The sequence below is a fragment of the Diachasmimorpha longicaudata genome, chromosome 1 (assembly GCF_034640455.1).
Source record: "Diachasmimorpha longicaudata isolate KC_UGA_2023 chromosome 1, iyDiaLong2, whole genome shotgun sequence".
NCBI lineage: Eukaryota > Metazoa > Arthropoda > Insecta > Hymenoptera > Braconidae > Diachasmimorpha > Diachasmimorpha longicaudata.
In genome coordinates this window covers 5,469,620-5,487,546 of record NC_087225.1, presented here as the reverse complement: position 1 = coordinate 5,487,546, position 17,927 = coordinate 5,469,620, and the positions used below count along the sequence as shown (strand labels likewise).

Here is a 17,927-nt window from a genome sequence, read left to right as displayed (position 1 = left end):
ACATACTCGGGTATACGATTGATTCTATGTACAAGTTGATGAACTTGGGGATTCAAAATTCTGACGATGTTGTTGTCCTACTTGCTGAATAGATTTATCACTTATACTGGTAAATTATAAGGGATTTTAAGAGAGGATTTTAGATCAAGGAAATAAATGAAATGTGAATGTGAAATGATTTATCACTTATCGAACAACAAATGTAGATTATCTTCAACCTGGAATAGGGGTTTGATTATGGAGATGTTTTACTGATTCCTAGACATTCAGTGTCAATTATTAAAGACTCGGGATGATGAAATTTCATTATTAATTGTCAGCAACATGAGCACTGGTTTTTGGATTAATGTCACTGATCCTCAGGGGCAGTTTCAATTGACAGATCGAATTTTACTGATTATTTTTCCCACCCAAATTTCAGCCAATAGAATTGCACCATTTGTTGATATTTTGTATAGCCTACCTCGAATATCAGCGATAATTTTTTGAATATTTTGGTAAACAAACGACACTTAACCAAATAAACCTCTTTTCATGTCATGGCACAATTCTCTTGGCCGAAATTTGGATAGGAAAAATAATCCCCTGAATACCACTCGAGCTTCAAAATTATAGAATATTTCCCTCTAGGTTCCCTGCATACAAATGAAGTCGTCAAGTTTTTCAGGAAAAATCACTCGTGCTTCGCACTCGTGATTTTTTAGCCTGAAAAACTTGACTCCTTCATTTGTTTGCAACGAATCTATCGGGAAATATTCGATAATTTTGAACCACTTGTGGTATTATATGTGATAAAAAATGGTTAGTTTTGTTTGGGTGACAAGATCAATGATTTTGAGGGATCCATCGCAACTGTAGGGGGTTTTTTCTTCGTTTCAAAATTTCCGACGTCTAAGTTAATTTCTCAGTATCGTAGTATCTTCATCTTCATTCTCCACATGGTTCCACCCACACGAAAGAATATATCAATGATTCAGATGTCAACGAAAGATGAAGGTGGAAAATTTTCTCAGCTAAATTCAACACAAAACGCGAATGTACAACCACCACTACTGCCACACATCAGCTATGGGAGAAAAGGGAGGAGAGCGTCTTTCGTAACTGGGGCAAGTTTGCACATTGGTCTTTCGTGCCAGAGGCCTGGAGCGAAAGAGACTCGGGTCGATGGTCCGGCATTCATAATCGCCGCTACTTCACTGCACTTCTCGTGTGTTATATATCTGTATGTAGGTGCGGCTTTTATGGGCGTAGTTCTCACAGATTTTCCGGTTTTTTTTTTTTTTTGACTTTTTCCTGGGTCTTCAATTTTTTTGAAATGCTATCCGGAAATCTGGAACTAGACGTTTTTCATCAGAGATTCTAAAAATACCCAATCTCGACATTGGAAAATTCTCGTGAATGCACTGAAACCTTAAGGGTGGGTGGATGCATACAAAAGATGGGATGCCATCAGTGCGGTGTGGTAATTAATAGAGCAGAGGGGGATGGAAGTGTTGGCAAGAGGGCAGGCAGTATTTGATTAATGAGAAGTTTACTGGACGTTCGCAGCCATTGTTTTGGCAAATTACCGGCTGCGAGTACATCGGAAAACTCTCCTGGAAAATTACATCTGCGAACATTCGGGAATTTCCGCCACCGAGTTCTCATCCCTTCGTTCTGGCAAAATATCCAGATTGCCCTCATTTCGAGGGGTGTAGCTCTATGGTGCGGTAATTATTTCCACTTGACGGTGGGATTTAATGATTTTGGAAATCCTTAGAGACGTAATGGGAACAGTTTTCACAGAAATATTTATTTGATGAGCGTTGTCACTAATCATTATGCGTCGACGATCGGGAAATTATGGCGCACAACTTCCTTAGGCGTCTTATTGTAGAATGACATCACAAGACGGTCAGGTAACGCCTCATTGGTCGGGTGTGAAAAGAGTGGGGATTTAGCGTCCTCCATTGACCGAGGCGCACCTCAAAATTAGGTTACCTCGACTCAAGTCATTTTCCGATTGGTCCAGCACTCGACCGTCTGTTTCGTCATTAGCGATGTCAAAGGGATGAAAATCTTCGCCTTTTAACAACTAATTATTTATTGATGCACAATATTTCGAGTGTCTGTGAATGAAAGATGAATTCACCAGCGAAGCGGCAAAACGGTTTAAGTCGATTTAATCCCTAGCTAAGTTTTGGAGGATGATCCGCGAATTTAAGGAGATAATGAAATTTTCGCAATGACTTTTTTGTAGACGGAATCAAGGACGACACAGAAGGCTTTGCCAAGAATTTTCCGATTCCTCCTCCATCTCAAGATATTCATTAAAAATCGACCAAACGCCGGAATGGTCTGAGAATCAGAAAATTTGTCCTAATGTCAGATGAACGGTTGTCTAACGACTCTAATTTATCTGTAAAATTTAGGCGAATTTCCAGGCTCTAAACGCGTGCCAAATAAACAAATTAATGCGACGGAGGGACCAAGTAGAGCACATCTTATAGTTATATCATCTAAAACGTTTTAAATCATATCCGAATAATCTCCACGTACTCAGTCGTCAATTGTTTCACCCAGATTCACCCATTTTCATCCCCCGAAAATCATCTTCCTCCGACACCTTGCCCCCAAAGCGTTGCTTTTAGGATGCAATTTGCAGTGTGCCCTATTCTCCGCTTCGCCTATCACACTGGATAGTATACGCTCGCGTATCAGACACGTATGGAAGCAGACAGAATATACAGAGCACTAAATGCCACTATCGGAAATCGATATCGGGGAGCCACAGCGAGCAGCCACTCTTTGCCCGCTCCCCCCCCTCCCCCTCTTGCTTGCCACCCCCTTTATCCTTTCCCCTATTTTCCATTTGAATTTTCCTGTATATGCATCGACGTTTGGCGAACATATACGGCACACATTCGTCCATTAATACCCCCAATGTCAAAGATTTTCGTTCCATAATACCTAGTGTTTTCTAGAAATAGCGATGATGAGAAAAATCCCGAGTATCGAGCCATTAATTCCTGTTTTCCTTAACATTTTTCTATCATGAATTTGCTGTATAACACTGGCTAATTGATTTTTACAGTAACGAACGACAAGATATTTATTTACACAAAATTTTAGATTGTCATGTACAGTTTGATTTCACTATTTCTTGGTGATAGTAGAGAAATTAATTTCTACGGTGACAAAACAAGATTTTTTCCAGAAAGATCTGATAATTTTTTTGTAAACTTTGATGGTGAAATATTTACCAATTCACGATTACGTTCTTGAATTGTTGCCATTGCTGATGAAATATGAATCGAAACGTTGTAACCCATGAGATAGATTATTTTTCCCAGACTCTAGTATCCCATAACTTGCCTATCCTAATGAGAAGTCAATGTCGGAATTTCCCATGAGAAAAGGCCTCAATTATCAACTCATTGAAAGCTTCGATTTGTTTTTACTTACCGTATTAATTTTTGCAGTGAGACGCCAGAAGATTTCCCCAAAACCTAATATTTTAAAAAATAAAATTAGCATTCACGCATTACTGCGATTGTTGTCGAATTTTTAATTGAAAAATCTAATGATAAGATCCACTATTTTCCCCCGAGTCCTGTATTCCATAATTTTCATCCCATAATAATTGAATGTCGAATTTTTTCTCATTCGAGTCTGAGGGATTCTGTGGATTTAAACTGAATACCCACTGGTGGAAGAATTTCAAGCTTGTGAATGCCAGAGGAGGGACACATACACAAGTCAATATAACTCCACCTTCGTTGTAATGCACTTGTGTAGGTTTTATGCCGACGAAGGCGGGCGGTGGCTATGCAATCTCTATATACCGTGTCCTTCCTTTCTCGCTCGGTGTGCCTGTCATATCGTCATGAGGTTTCACGGGCTCTTTGCCGCTGAATGTAATGTACAGTGCACTGAAAATGAGTATAAGGCCAGCCATGACTGCACCGTTGTTTTGCCACTCCTCCCTTTTCCCTCACCAAGATTACTCATTTTTAGGGATTAGATGGATTTACAACTCCAGTTATGCTTAATCGTCAGTCTCCAGTGTTCATTTTACCTCAATTTTTGAAGAATTTAATTAACCAATTTGGCTTTATTCAGTTGGTGAGGGATTTCGTATCCTCGGGAAATCAGAGACTGAGTGGGGAAAGGATGAGCAGGAGATTTGAAACGTTAGTTGGTGAGTTAGGTCGTCGGACACTTGCTTCCACTTCGATATACATGCTGTATCTGAGGGGGGTTGGGTGGAGGTGGTGAGAGGTCAGCGGCCGCAGAGTCTCGCGCGAGACTCTACTTGCCTGGCTGCACTCTTCGGGTCTTTAACTACTTGGGGGCCGACTTCTATCTCCTTTACCTCGGCATAGTACACCGACATGGGGCTCCATTTGATGGGATGAAATTTTGAGAATCGGCCGGCAGATTTGTCGGAATATTTTTGGGCAGATGGAACCGGTGGTTCATTGGCTCAGACCGTCAGTTGTATTGAACTATTGAAATTAGTTCAGTAGGGAAGAGGTAAAACGACGAAAATTCTAGGGTCTTAACTCCAGTTGAGTGATACTATTGAGTTGATTACTATTTTTTTTAACAACTGGACCGTATTTTATTTGAATCTTCCATGGAAAGTTGTAACTCTGTCTACAACTTGATCATTGTTATGTCAACGGTGAATTTATGACCTCATTTTATCAAATAAACTGGAGATTGTTATCTCGACGATTGAAATATCTCCTTTCATAAGATTAAGAATGAGCTGCAATTTTTTTCACGACAAACACTACTGGATTTACATTTTCCACTAGAATCCTTGAAATCGCAAACACTCCAAATACTCAATGATTTCTATTGAAAATTCAATGGAAAAGTTTCTGCCAGTCTTACGTTTTCATTTCGAATAAAACTTCACTGTTAAAAATTCTCAATCAAAGATCCTTGAAACTTGAGACAAGCCTTTAAATTTCAGGTTTTCTCATGTCAGCAGTGAATTTATGACCCCACCGTTCATTTTCATGAACTGAGGTGAATATTGATGCCTCGATAATAGAAATATTTCATTCTTTTACAATATTCAAAATGCATTACTTCTCTCCAGACAAATAAATACCACTTGTTATCAATTACCCACCAGAGCTGATAAATTCGTGAACACCTTAAATATTGAAGGATTTCTATTGAAAATCCAGTCGCAACGTTCGCATCGTATTTCTCCCGATTCTCGACTCCTCTAAACATCGGAAAAAAAATAACAAAAAAGAATTTCCTTCCATTTTTACTCGCGACGATAAAAAATATCACACAAAACCCCAATTCTTTTTTTTTTCACTCGCAATCACAATTTTGCAATCCCCCCTTTATTAATAGAAATGAAAGTTTTTTGTTTCAATCTGTTTGCTTTGTTTCGCGAAAGAATGATATCATTTTTTTTTTCTCGTTCATCACGTAAGTGTACACTGCCACTGTTGTAAAACCGTTGTGATTAACGATTGCAGCATCGTGAATATTAGCCACAATATAATCACGAGGGACTTGACGTGCAAACGGGTAGACGTGCCCGCTATTCGCCCGGTGGATTACCTCTCTACGTATTTATGTTAATAACGCTGAAATTCCCGAGTAGCACTCTACTGTTACAATGGCCTGCCTTCACCAGTGCGGATATCGAATTGGTATGGCAACGATGAAAATGCCAAGAATTTACGTTAGCACTGGTTGTCGTTTGACCGTTTGATATTTCGCGTCATTTACCAGAAATGCTAGATTGAAAGTTTTGCACGATAGCTTGATGAATAAACGGTATCATTAGGTTTTCGGTTGCAAAATCAATAGGAAGAACTCCATGAAAGATTATGTAAATAAATGACGATATCACAATCGAATACCGTAGGCCACGTTGCTGATTCATCGCTGTAAATTATCGAATTGATATCGTAGGCTGTTAACAAAATTTAGGCTGAAATTTTGGGTCCACTTTATGATTGATATGATATTTCAAAAAATGGTTTGTCGTGCAGGCTGTAATTTTGTTGTATGTATACTGTATATGTACTGGATATATACTGGTCACCTAATTTTTACCTAAGTCACAACATTTTTCCAAAGCATTTCGTAATTATCACGGGCGTAATGTGTATCGTTACTGCCATTGAAATTTTTCGATTTCGTAATCGGTGAGCGGACTGAGAGTTCCGTAATTTTAATCGACCATTTCTCTTCGAGTGTACAAACATTTTTACGTCATGGATAAACTATTTCGTACTTGAAAAACATTAATATTTATGATTTTCCGCATTTTCATTCAATTGAAAATTCGGGTGAATCCCTGTGAACGCTGGCGAATATTCTGCTGGTTTCAGCTTCATCTAATTCTAATGAATGAAGACAAGGCCATTGGCCGGGGAATTATTGGTGCAGTCCGCAATGGGTCACACCCACTCCAATTCGCTCGCAATAGGAGTGAGCGAATCGGGCGACGAACGAGCCAGTCTAATTATTAATTTTGTGTTCTATCAATTAGGTATCAGCTGGCCAACACATGCAGCTCACTGGTGACCTGAAGCCAGGGGTATCAGTGGCAGCGCAGCAGGGAATGTACTTCAGTCAACAGCAGAATCAAAATCAAGCAGGACCCAATGGCCAAAATGACACATACTGCTCGGTGTCGCAATCGCAAACGATTAATTTTACACAACAGAGTTTGAGACAACGAGGGGCAGCTGGTGGGGGTGTACCTCAGGGGGCTCCGGGTGCACCAACTGGACGGGGTCATCCTCAGCAAGTGCCACCGGGACAAGTTGATCAGCATCAGCACGCAAAGTTACTGCAGCAACAGCAGCAACAGCAAATGCTTCGGGCTCAGCAACAGCATGTGAGTTATATCTGTAATTATAATGATTAGGGGCATGCACTGGGTGGAGGAATTTTACCATTTGCAAACTGATTCAATCAACATATTGGAGAATAAATATTTTCAAGGCAATTATTTATCGCGGTAAAATTATCTTCTTTTTAATTGCGGGGGAGAATTTTGTTTTGAACATGAAGGAATTGAGGCTTGAATCGACAGGGGTCATCGTACCTCCTGAATATTCCAGTATTTCAGCGATTCAGAGGAAAAAATATCTCATTTTGTGGAGATGTGAAATAAGATGAATCAATTCTGTGTAAAATTTGACAAATTATTTTTATTTGGAAACAGATTTTTCAGTAATTTTTTTCTGCTCTTAATTGACTTACTCTGTCGATCAACATCTCATTCACATCTAAAAATATGTTAATACAAGCGAATTAATTATTGAGGATCGAGGAGGTTTACCCTGCATTTGCTGCAACTTTTAAAAATACTCCAGTACTTCCAGTTGGTTCCGCACTGAACAATATGTTTTTATGAAAATTTAATAGAATTTATTCCTATTCTATATCAACTTTCTCAGACGTTGAGATGATGAACAATTAAACAAATATTGCTAGTAGGCAAAAAACCATCATTCAATTTTTGGGGATTAAAAGCCCCAGTAAAATCACCAGCTAGTTACTTTTATGAAAATTTACCGAATAATATTCAGATTTTTGCACGCATAAACAGGCATGACCCCAATATCCTTTACAATCACAATTAGAGAGTCGAGAAATCGACGAACTACAAAGCTCCTCTTCGAAAGCCAAAATAGGAGAAAACCTTAGGAATTATTGAGTAGTCATAAAAAGTTTCTGCCTCAGATAATTCGATAATTTTGTGACAATTATTTTCTTCCTGTATTAAAAAAAAATGGAGAATAAAGTGGAAATACGCGCAATACGCAACAGGTATCCGTGCCCTCCTCTATCTTCGCAACTTTTGTTCCATTCAACTGAAAAGAAACGCGGGATTGTTACCAAAGAGAGGAGGTCGCTTAACGCCATGAGTACGAAGGGGAAGTGGTCGCTGATACAATGAATGAAAGCTTCTTTTCACATCCAGAGGAGAAGTGAAATTGAGAGAGTGAGTGAGAGAGCACCGGGTGCGTCAACTTCCTGCAGGAAGTAACGATATCAGCCGGTTCAATGCCACCACTCCCTCCTCGTTCAATAGCCCTCAGTTCACCTTTTCTCCGTAAATTGTGTTTTATTATAATTCATTGTTACATTTGTTTTCTAACGCGTATGGTTTTGTTTAATTATTATTCAAGGTGATGCAACATCAGCAACACATGACAGGAGGAATGACGGGAGTGAGACCACCACCACCAGAGTACAAAGCGGCACAGGCGCAAATGATTCATGCTGGCATTGGAATGGGTCAACAAACGAGATTTCAAAATGCTGGACCTATTCGCAGGGTAGCACAGCAACCAATGCCTCCGTCTGGTGAGTTTCCAGTTGAACAGTTAATTTCCCCACATTCCAGTTGTGAAGTGGTAAAACGAGATAAGTCAATTTCACTCAGACTTTTGCCTGATAAAGTTTTGTTATGCACGAGCTATCACGGAATTCATTTTTCGAATTGATCGGTAGATTGTTGCGTGCATTTATGTCATTGTACAAAATTTTTTTCGACATTACGGTGTTGTGGTAGGATTTTTTGAAATTTTGTGGAAAATGTGATAGCAATTTTTAGGAGATTTACATTGGATCAGATTCAGGAGAAAAATTGTTATAAAATTTTCGTGAAATTGGAGAATTTATCAAATTAAATGACGGATTTTTAAAGAATTTTCGACAGAATAATTTGTACATCAGAAATTGAAAGAAAAAAATCCTTAGCTGATATAAACAACCAATTTTCGACTAATCTGCATAATTGAATTTCCAATTATCAATAGGCCCCATGATGAGGCCGCAAATGGCCCAGCAACAGCAACAGCAGGCTTTACATGCTGCTGGTGGAAACATGTACATGACGAGTGGTGGTGCTGCACCGGGTGGTGGAAGTGGTGCTGGGGGTATGGCAGCGATAGGTGGAATGCATCAAATGCACCAGAGACTAAGTTATCCAAGGACCAACAACCAACGGCCGCCTAATGTCAGCGTTGGACCACCCGATGGTCTTGGAAATAGTATTGCTGGTCGCGGTGCACAACAGGAATGGCGTCACCTACTGATGCAACAGCAGGGCTTTCAGCCACAGATGCAGCCACGACCGCAGTTTAATCAACAGAGTCATCAAGGTAATTTTATTCTATTAGTTTCGTTATAAAATATTTCGTTTGTGCATCATATCGCAAATTTACCATTGTATTAATTCATTGCATTATTTTATAATTAGATAAGAAATTCAATACTCAACTGTTTTGCTTTGTAATCGATAAAATTAGAAAATTGAATTTTTTAGTTGGAAAGTTTATTTATCGTCAACCTTGTGTTTTGATAAATAGAGAAAAAAAATGACCCGAAGTTACAGAATTGCCATAATAATTTTTTGGTAGGAGAAAAATGGCATAAAAAAGATTCTATGAAAATTTCCTATTGCTTCTGGATTTTGAAAGGTTTCTCAAAAAATCGTGGCTAAATATAAGTTAATGTAACTTGTCTCAACGCTCCTCAAGATAATTATAAACAATGAAACATTTGGTGATATCCCATAGAATATCTCATTCGTTATTTCCAGAAAGATAAAAACTATAAAGTAGTCTTTAGTCTCCTGCTCGGCTTTTATTTTCTATGGAATATAAAAAATACTATAACTCAATTCCTACGGGAATAGTCCTACTGAAGAGTGATGAGTGATTGACATCTATTGGTCTGCCGAAATTTTTATTACCATTGTCGTAATGAATTTATTTAGGTGGCTTTGGTATGGGTAACACGGGTGGAATGCAAATGAACGCAGCCCAGATGCAACACCAACAGCTAATTCGATCACAGAGCGGTGGAATGGGTGGTGGCAGTATGGGAAACAATTCTCAGATGCAACAATTACTCACTCAACAGCATCAGCATCAAACTCTGGCAATGCAACAAAGCAACAATCAGATGTCTATGCAGATGCAAATGTCCCAATCCTCGTCTGTTAGTTCAGTATCGACTGCTGGAACTGGTATGTTTACGAAATTTCTTCAAATATTTTTTTAAGACAAAATAATCCACTATTGCGTTGAGAATTTGCTGTACAAGGTTAGAAAGTGAATATGTTAATTTTAGATAACAACAACTAATAAAATATTCAATGGGAATCGTCTTTATAGAGTGTGATTCCGGAATTCCTGGTAAAGTTGGATTTCTGGAGTTTTATATTTCATAGATTTTTTAAAAATTCAATTGAACATAAATTTTATTTTTAAAATAAATGTCAATCTTCAAGTAGTTCTACTATTCTTGCACAAGTGAAATACTTTGCTGTTTCTGCGATCGAAACTCAGAGCTTCTGTTTAAGCTTCAATTGACCCCAAGTTTCCAGACATTTTTAGAATGATTACTTATTTAAACTTTGCAGGTTTAAATTTCGACATTGAAGCGCTAGAAAATAGTTTGATATTGTGGAATTAATAGAAAGTCTTGATTTTTGACAATGATGAGTGTTTTCTCTAAATAATTCAGAGACAATCAATTTTCTACCCAAAAAATCAATTTGCTTGCATTATACCCAATTTATTTATGTTCTATATTTTATCATAAATTGATTCCATATCTAGAAAAATTAGGCTGACAAAGTTTCCACACACGATCATTACTGAACAATGGATATTTAGAGAAATAATAACGTGATGGGAAATGTTTTGAATGTAAGAGTTACTTGAATATTCGAAAAACTGAAATTTATGAAGAATCGCCCACCCGTTTTTCTTATTCTCTATCTCTTTAAGTTTCCATTCCGACCACTATTATTCTACTTCTTATCCTCAGACTACGGATCTCATGTTGTTCAGAGCGAATAATACAACTGCACAGACACAGACAATATCATCTGCAGCTCAAAGTTTTCAACATTTGTTTGCAATTGCTCAAGTCTACATCGATGGAATATGATGTGGAAAAACTTATGCGATGGATTATTTTGTCTAGAAAATTTTTCTCTAAATACGAATTCACATGAATATTTTTAAAATACCTTTCAGGATCACCAATGCATCCACACCAGCAATACGGTGGTGGTAGTCCAGGCGTAAGAAATATGCCTCAACAACACAGTCAACCAGCTACCACAGCATCGGATCCATCAGTAGCAGCTGCTGATTCGCTGCTTAACCTGGAATTCCTTGACAATTTACCTGCTGGTGATCCGTCAAACTTCAGCGCCCAAGACCTACTAAATTCTCTCGACTCAACGGCAGGTTTCAATCTCGATATACTTTAAACGAAGAGTAATAAAATTCTAGACTATCTCGAAGTAAATTAATGAAATATAATAAATATTCATACGGACCGGATAGGTTGTATCGATTTGAGACCACCGAGTGTGTCTACGGCAGGCTGTTATATACTAGGCAATCACACTTTAGTCAATTTTATCCTTTTTTATCTCTCATTTTCTATGTAGCAACTACGGGAGAGGGGGTGAATAGGTGGAAGGCAAAGGAGAGGGTCGAAGCGACTGCTATATGATAAGTTTCGGGGACACTAGTGTGAGTTTTGCAAGTCTTGAAATATTGAAGTGACATCTCATACGTTGTCGATCGATCATATGTCCATAAATACATGAAATTTGGGTTGTTGCATGATGTTTTTTAATTGAAAAGGCTAATGAAATACAAAAAAATTTGAGGAAAAATATTGAATAGGTTTTTTGTTGATATTGCAGGGAAATGAAAAATCGAGAATTGGCATGATATTCATTTTTCATTACTTAAAAACAAGAAAATACGTATCTACTATTTTCCATTCGACTTTCCTAGCCAATACAAAAAAAATTCTCAGTTATGAAATTAATGATATTACTTTCTTGGCGAACTGAAATATTCTGAGTACAGAAATCTACATTTAAATGAGTACTGGAAACTTTACTGATCCAAAATTAATGTATTACACAAGGAATGATTCATAAAATGTCATTCGATGGAGTGATGAGTACCCCCAGTGTGTCTGTAGAGGATTGGGGTATGCGAAAAGTCACTCCAATAACATGAGGCTTGCAAAACTCATGGTAGTCTCCGACTGAAACATCAAGTGCACAATGATTTCCTTTGAAATGTAAAAATAATGCAAAATTTAACGATCGACGTGAAAGCACTTGAAATTATTATCAAATTCCCTTGTAACCGCTTATTCCCTCCGGCTCTCTGGGCATCTGAGAGTATCTGTGTCGACGCTGCTACTTCGACGGGTACTCTCCTAATGCAACTCTTCCGTTAACGTTTTTTCCCCTTTTTATTTTCCCCGTTTGCCTCGAGTTTTCGTACCGAGCCACCACGTCTCACAGTAGCTAGGATCGTATAAATAAATAATGAAGAATCGTGTTACTTATAACTATTCATTTACAACAATGAAAGAACATTGACATCCTACAATGATGATTTTTTTTAGAATCGTCCTCGATACTGAAGAAATCCAATGAAATGTGACAAATTTCATATTTTCTTTTTGTCTGTAAAAAAACAAGTATTGGGGACTGGTTCGTGTACTATTACGAGAAAATATATAGTAACTATCATAGGAGAATATTTGAATGACGCGTGCGCCCGTAACGTGATCACTAAATATATTAAATTAAGATAAAGTCAATTATAGGAAACACTTGAGAGGATTTAAAAATGATGAATTTCGTTTCGTTTTACAACTGAACACAAGCGTACGAAAAATTTTCATATAAAAATCTCGGGAATCCACTAAAAGATTCTCTTAGAAAACTCTACACGAAAAAATAATGGATTTCAATTTTCTATGGGGAATATTCTACTGAGACAGTCTTCATGGAAATTTCTTGGCTTAAATGTCTCAAGTCTCTACTTAATTGCTTTTTGTCTAACGAAGAAGACATTAGGGAACAAAAACTTCAGAGAATGCATGGTAAGGAATTACCTGGCAACTATCATAATCAAAAAACTTGTAAAGCCATTTCTATTGGTCATTTTCTATCCATAAAAAACTAATTAATGACATGTTCAATGAAAATTCCACGAATCCAATAGACATTTTCTATCGCATTTACGAGGTTTTCCTATGAAATTTTGTCGTGCGTTTGTCGCTGCGAGTTTCTTGCCGAGAATGAATAAACCCAACAGATAAATTAATTAAATGAAACCGAAAGCAATAAACTTGTCACGTATGGTCTAGTACATTTAAACGAAAGAAAAATGAAAATTAAGTCTGTAAATACTTCTAAAAAGTAAGTAGCAAGTTTATCGAATGAAAAGAAAAACCTAATTTACATTTAGGTTGAGATAGAGAGTGAATATCATGAGGGGTGATGGTTGAAGAGTAAATTATTGTCCACGTGATGCGATAAAACGCATTTGACTACTCTTCCATAATTTATTTAAAGCCCTTGAATGCGTTGTCTCGCTAACAATACAGAGTAAAGTGGCAATATCAACCGTCATTTTAGGCAGCTTCCACTCTCGGCGCAACGAACTTTATTCTTCCTGACTCGCAAGCACTGCGTAATGAACAAAGATCATTTGTGTTTACTCGTTTGACATCTTTTTTTTACGTTTTATTCTTCTTGAGGGATGGGGGGAGGGGGGGAATGCAAAATAATTCTCTCTATTTTCTGTCCTCGATGGTGAATTGTCTCCATGATACGTTGGCTAAACCCGAATACGTGTTGTTAATTTATCCACCTTCAACTAATTTAGGTACAAGTTAATGAATTCACTCGTCAGTTCGATGTCGCCGTTGAGTGACGGATCTGCAATGCGGCTAAATCTTCCCAAAAAATACAATATATACATTCCATGGAAACCCGCGCTGGGTCTCTTGCAATCAAAAATATGTCTCACTTCATATTTAAAAATGAATTTACAAAAGAAAACACATCGACTTCAAACAATAGCATTACATAAAACTAGATCTAAATTTACTGGAGAATTGTTGGATAGAGTGAAATAATGACAAGAAGGGAAAAAAACATAGTTTATATTATCTAATTATCGATTACGAATTAGAGGGTTAAATGGATTGGAATAAGTTATCGAGTTGCAACAGTATCCACGTGAGCCACTGGTAGAAACTTGAAATGACAATTGTGTAATGTGCGATCCTTAATTATTGTCTTTTGTAAAATATTGGGGCCACGAAACATAATCTTACGACGATAAGGAACTGATTAACAAAATGATTTAAAAAACACATAAAGTGAAGTTAAATTAGAATTTTCGGAGGATTAATGAGACAGGTGCTCTGATTCTCATGTCAATCTAGAGTTAATGTAAATCAAAAAAACAGGGGATAAGAGCATAGTTAATCGAAGGTGACTAGCTACTCAAAATTCATTGTTTGATGCTTCACGATGAATGAGAATAGGATGATTTTTTTAGCATTTCTCACGTCAATATTGACATGAAAAGAACGTCAATGAACATAATTAAAAGTGGAGACTTTCAGTTGAGCATAGGGGACCAACGTTAATGGCAGGTGCTTTCATCGAATGTTACAGTGGATCGTGATTTATTCTATTGTACTAACAATTTTCTTCTTTATTCTAAATTTTTTTTCCTCTCTCTGTTACGTTAAAGTGATGGTATTATTATTGGATGTAAAGGTGAAAAAAAACTATAGCCAATTATTTATAATATTTATAATTTTATATACAGTAGAGAAAAAGAACAATCTGGGCATTCGTGTATAGCATTAAAGAATGTTGAAAATTAACCTGTTATGAAAAATAAAAATACGTTGATGCTTTTTACTCACGTGAATCGAGTTATTATTTTTCAATCTGCTGATTATTATTTTTCCATCATGCGATTGTCATTGTCAGTGGTGATATTAGTTTGTCTCGTTTACGCGATTCGTCGTAATGCAAAGTGCGTAATGTCGACTTGGGCGACAAGAGTCGTCTGATGGTTGTGCTTTGGGTAGAGGGGAGGAGGATCAATATCACGGTCAGGGAGAAGCTAGAACCGAAAATAGGAGTGCAGAGGGGTTGAGAAGAGAGAGAGGAGATTTCGTGAGGAGAATCCTTGGGAAAATTCTGACACCTAAGTTGATGAGACAGGAGAGGGGAGGGGATGATTTATTCAAGTCTTTCAATATTTTAATGAACGATCCACTGTGCCTCATCGATTTCACATAAGTCGTCCCTTATTGACGGACAGGTATAAATCATGAAAACAATTAGTTACGGAATGGGTATGAAAAAGTTATGGGGAAAACCTAATGTAATTGTTAGAGAATTTTATTCGGTATATTAATTACCTTTTTGCTGATTTCCAGTGAATTTCTGCAATTTGTTCAACTATTTTTTGGGATTTATCTCTCTAGACAGTTAATTCTGTTATAATTGTTCATATAAAATTCACTGGGATTTTGATACAGTTCAATCCAGTTTTTTTTTAAATCAAGGTTTTTCATTAAATAGTTTTCTTCCCGTTGAATGGTTTATTGAATTTCTGAGATCAAAAAAGATATAACGTGAACAACTAGAGAATTACAACAGGAAAAATAAAATAGAAAAACATTATTGATACCAAATAATCTATTTGTTTTACTATCGAAATACCGGTAATAAAACGAATAAAACTAACTAATTACAATAGGAATTCTTCCCATCACGAATTTTCTCCTGCGTGTTCTCAGCTAATTTACTCAATAAAAAAATGACCATAACAGGCTGAAATTTTTTAGCACACGGACTTTTGCTACGGAATTTACTCAGCAGTAATCAAGAGCATAATTCAACATTATGTACTCGTAATTATGGAGAGGGGTAAATTCTCGATGCTGGCTCAACATTACCACACGATCGATCGATACATCTCGCCCGTTGCATCAGTATTTCTGCATGAATAGGGAAATTCTTTTTGCTGCCTTGTAAATATCATTGATTGATCCAAGAGAAGAGTGCGAAAGGAGAATGATGAAGAATACACGTGATCGTAATTTTCTCGTTTGGTATCTTATCGTGAAACCTATGACGTGTTACCAAGAGCTCTATCAATCCCAAAAATCATCGATTTCTTACTTTTTCAATAATTGTGATATATAGTTATAAAATAATAATAATAGCTGTACCATTCATTTATCAATTGATCACTTAGGGATTTAAAAAAATCGCAAATATTCTTGTCAATGAAAGAAAACCGAAATTGTGACGCGTCATAAATCACAATCGGATAAAGAGGATCGGAGTTATTGAAAGCAGGAAACAAAAAAAAATCAAATCATGTCCCCGAAATCGACTGTCGAAAAAAAAAGACAGATAGGTTTTCCAACCCTTCACTTTTCAACAGAATTAATGTCAACTGTTGATTCATTTCCAATGGAATACCTCATACCTTTTTTTCATAGCCAGAAAAGTTTAAAATTAATCGTGAAAATTTACGAACACGTGTGCATCCAACGTATCATGGTATAAAGTTATAGAGCCATTTAAAACGTGGAGGGGGAGCGTTAAAATAAATAATAATTAAATGAATTAACAAAAGCGCGAAGATAGTCTGTAAATATCAGCATTACGTTATTATTTATGTTGCTAATGTGAGTGAAGAGGTAAATATGGTACAGAAGTATAGTAACAACTAAATGAATGAAAAAAATTTAATGAAGTAATGGATAACGATACACAGTGTGTACATAAATGTGGCTGTACAGACCACAACGGAATGAGGATTACTTGTCACAGTAATGTCTCTTTGTCTTTTTTTTTTCATTAATTTTATTACTAAGTAAATATAACATTACTTATGTTTATTGTTATCATTTGGCTGATGATCTCACCGGGAAAACGAAAATTCTAACATCGTACAATATTGTTATCACGGAAGGAAAAAAAAGGGTGCGTTTTATTTTGACAACTAAAACGCCGCCTTTCGAACAAATGAGTGATTTTCCTTCAGAGGAAAATGTAAAAACGCATTATTAATCTATTCAAAAAGACATTTTTCATCGTGCCTATATAATGCATTATATATTTTTCGCATTACGTCATTATGTGTATAATTTATATTCGAAGTACAGCGCATTCCAAAAAAATGAATAAACGAAAAAAAAACAAGGATAACAAAACGGTTCTTTAGTTTTCCTTTTTTTATATATTTTGGGGTCCAGTACCTATTGTTTAAGCTTATTGAAAATTAATTAACCTTTTTTTTTTTAATTCGGGCTGATGTCGGAAATATCCTCAATGAGTTGGAACTTGTAAGTTGTATTATTAAGTTATTGAAAATGATGGAAAATAAGATTATTCAAGATTAGATCGATTAATATAATTAATGAAGAGAAATATTGAAAATTAATACGAAAATAATAAACTGAGAACAAAAATGAGTTGACAATTTTAATTGCAATTGAAGGACAAAATGAGATATGTATCAATGGAAAAATTATTCACAAAACAATGTTTTATTGTACGAGAGTCGAGACATTTTTTCATGTCTTTGTATATTTTTATGCAATGTTGTAGAAATAATATTGTTTCAAATATATTATACAGATAATGATTATAACAATAAACGAATTTATATGCGATTATTTGGTTTTTTAAATGAACATTTCCATTCCTCAATATTTTTTATTGTCTCCGTTAAGAGCATCCTCATGAAACATGAAGAAATCTTTTGTTGATCAAATCAAATCACTGCCTGACTCTTCTTCAGTGGTATTCTATGAAATCTCATGAAACGTTTGCATAAAAAATTTTAATCGGATGATAATTACGAAGTGACGAGCATTTGAAACCCAAACACCATCGACTAGTACCTCGCGACGCCGCACACGACGCACTGCATCCTAAAATATTTGACAATGACAATCAGAGATTATAGAGAAGATTGCTGACAACCCTATGGAGTGGGCTTCAACCGCAAAATTACCACGGAGTACGTGGCATGCCATTCGGGGCAGTCCATTTACGATTC

The 17,927-nt window shown here is 36.5% G+C and overlaps 1 protein-coding gene across 6 annotated transcripts in view; it reads left to right on the top strand.

Moving 5' to 3' along the window:
- The window catches only part of LOC135166849 (neurogenic protein mastermind), a 73,517-nt gene extending 55,976 nt beyond the window's left edge, over positions 1-17,541 (top strand). For all 6 annotated transcript variants that reach the window (XM_064129516.1, XM_064129525.1, XM_064129506.1 and 3 more), the window contains 5 exons: positions 6,515-6,865; positions 8,166-8,343; positions 8,799-9,143; positions 9,761-10,012; positions 11,031-17,541. In XM_064129516.1, coding sequence (XP_063985586.1) covers positions 6,515-6,865; positions 8,166-8,343; positions 8,799-9,143; positions 9,761-10,012; positions 11,031-11,269 — 1,365 coding nt within the window. In that variant the 3' untranslated portion in view covers positions 11,270-17,541. The remainder of the gene's footprint in view (positions 1-6,514; positions 6,866-8,165; positions 8,344-8,798; positions 9,144-9,760; positions 10,013-11,030) is intronic.
- The last annotated feature ends 386 nt before the right edge of the window (positions 17,542-17,927 follow it).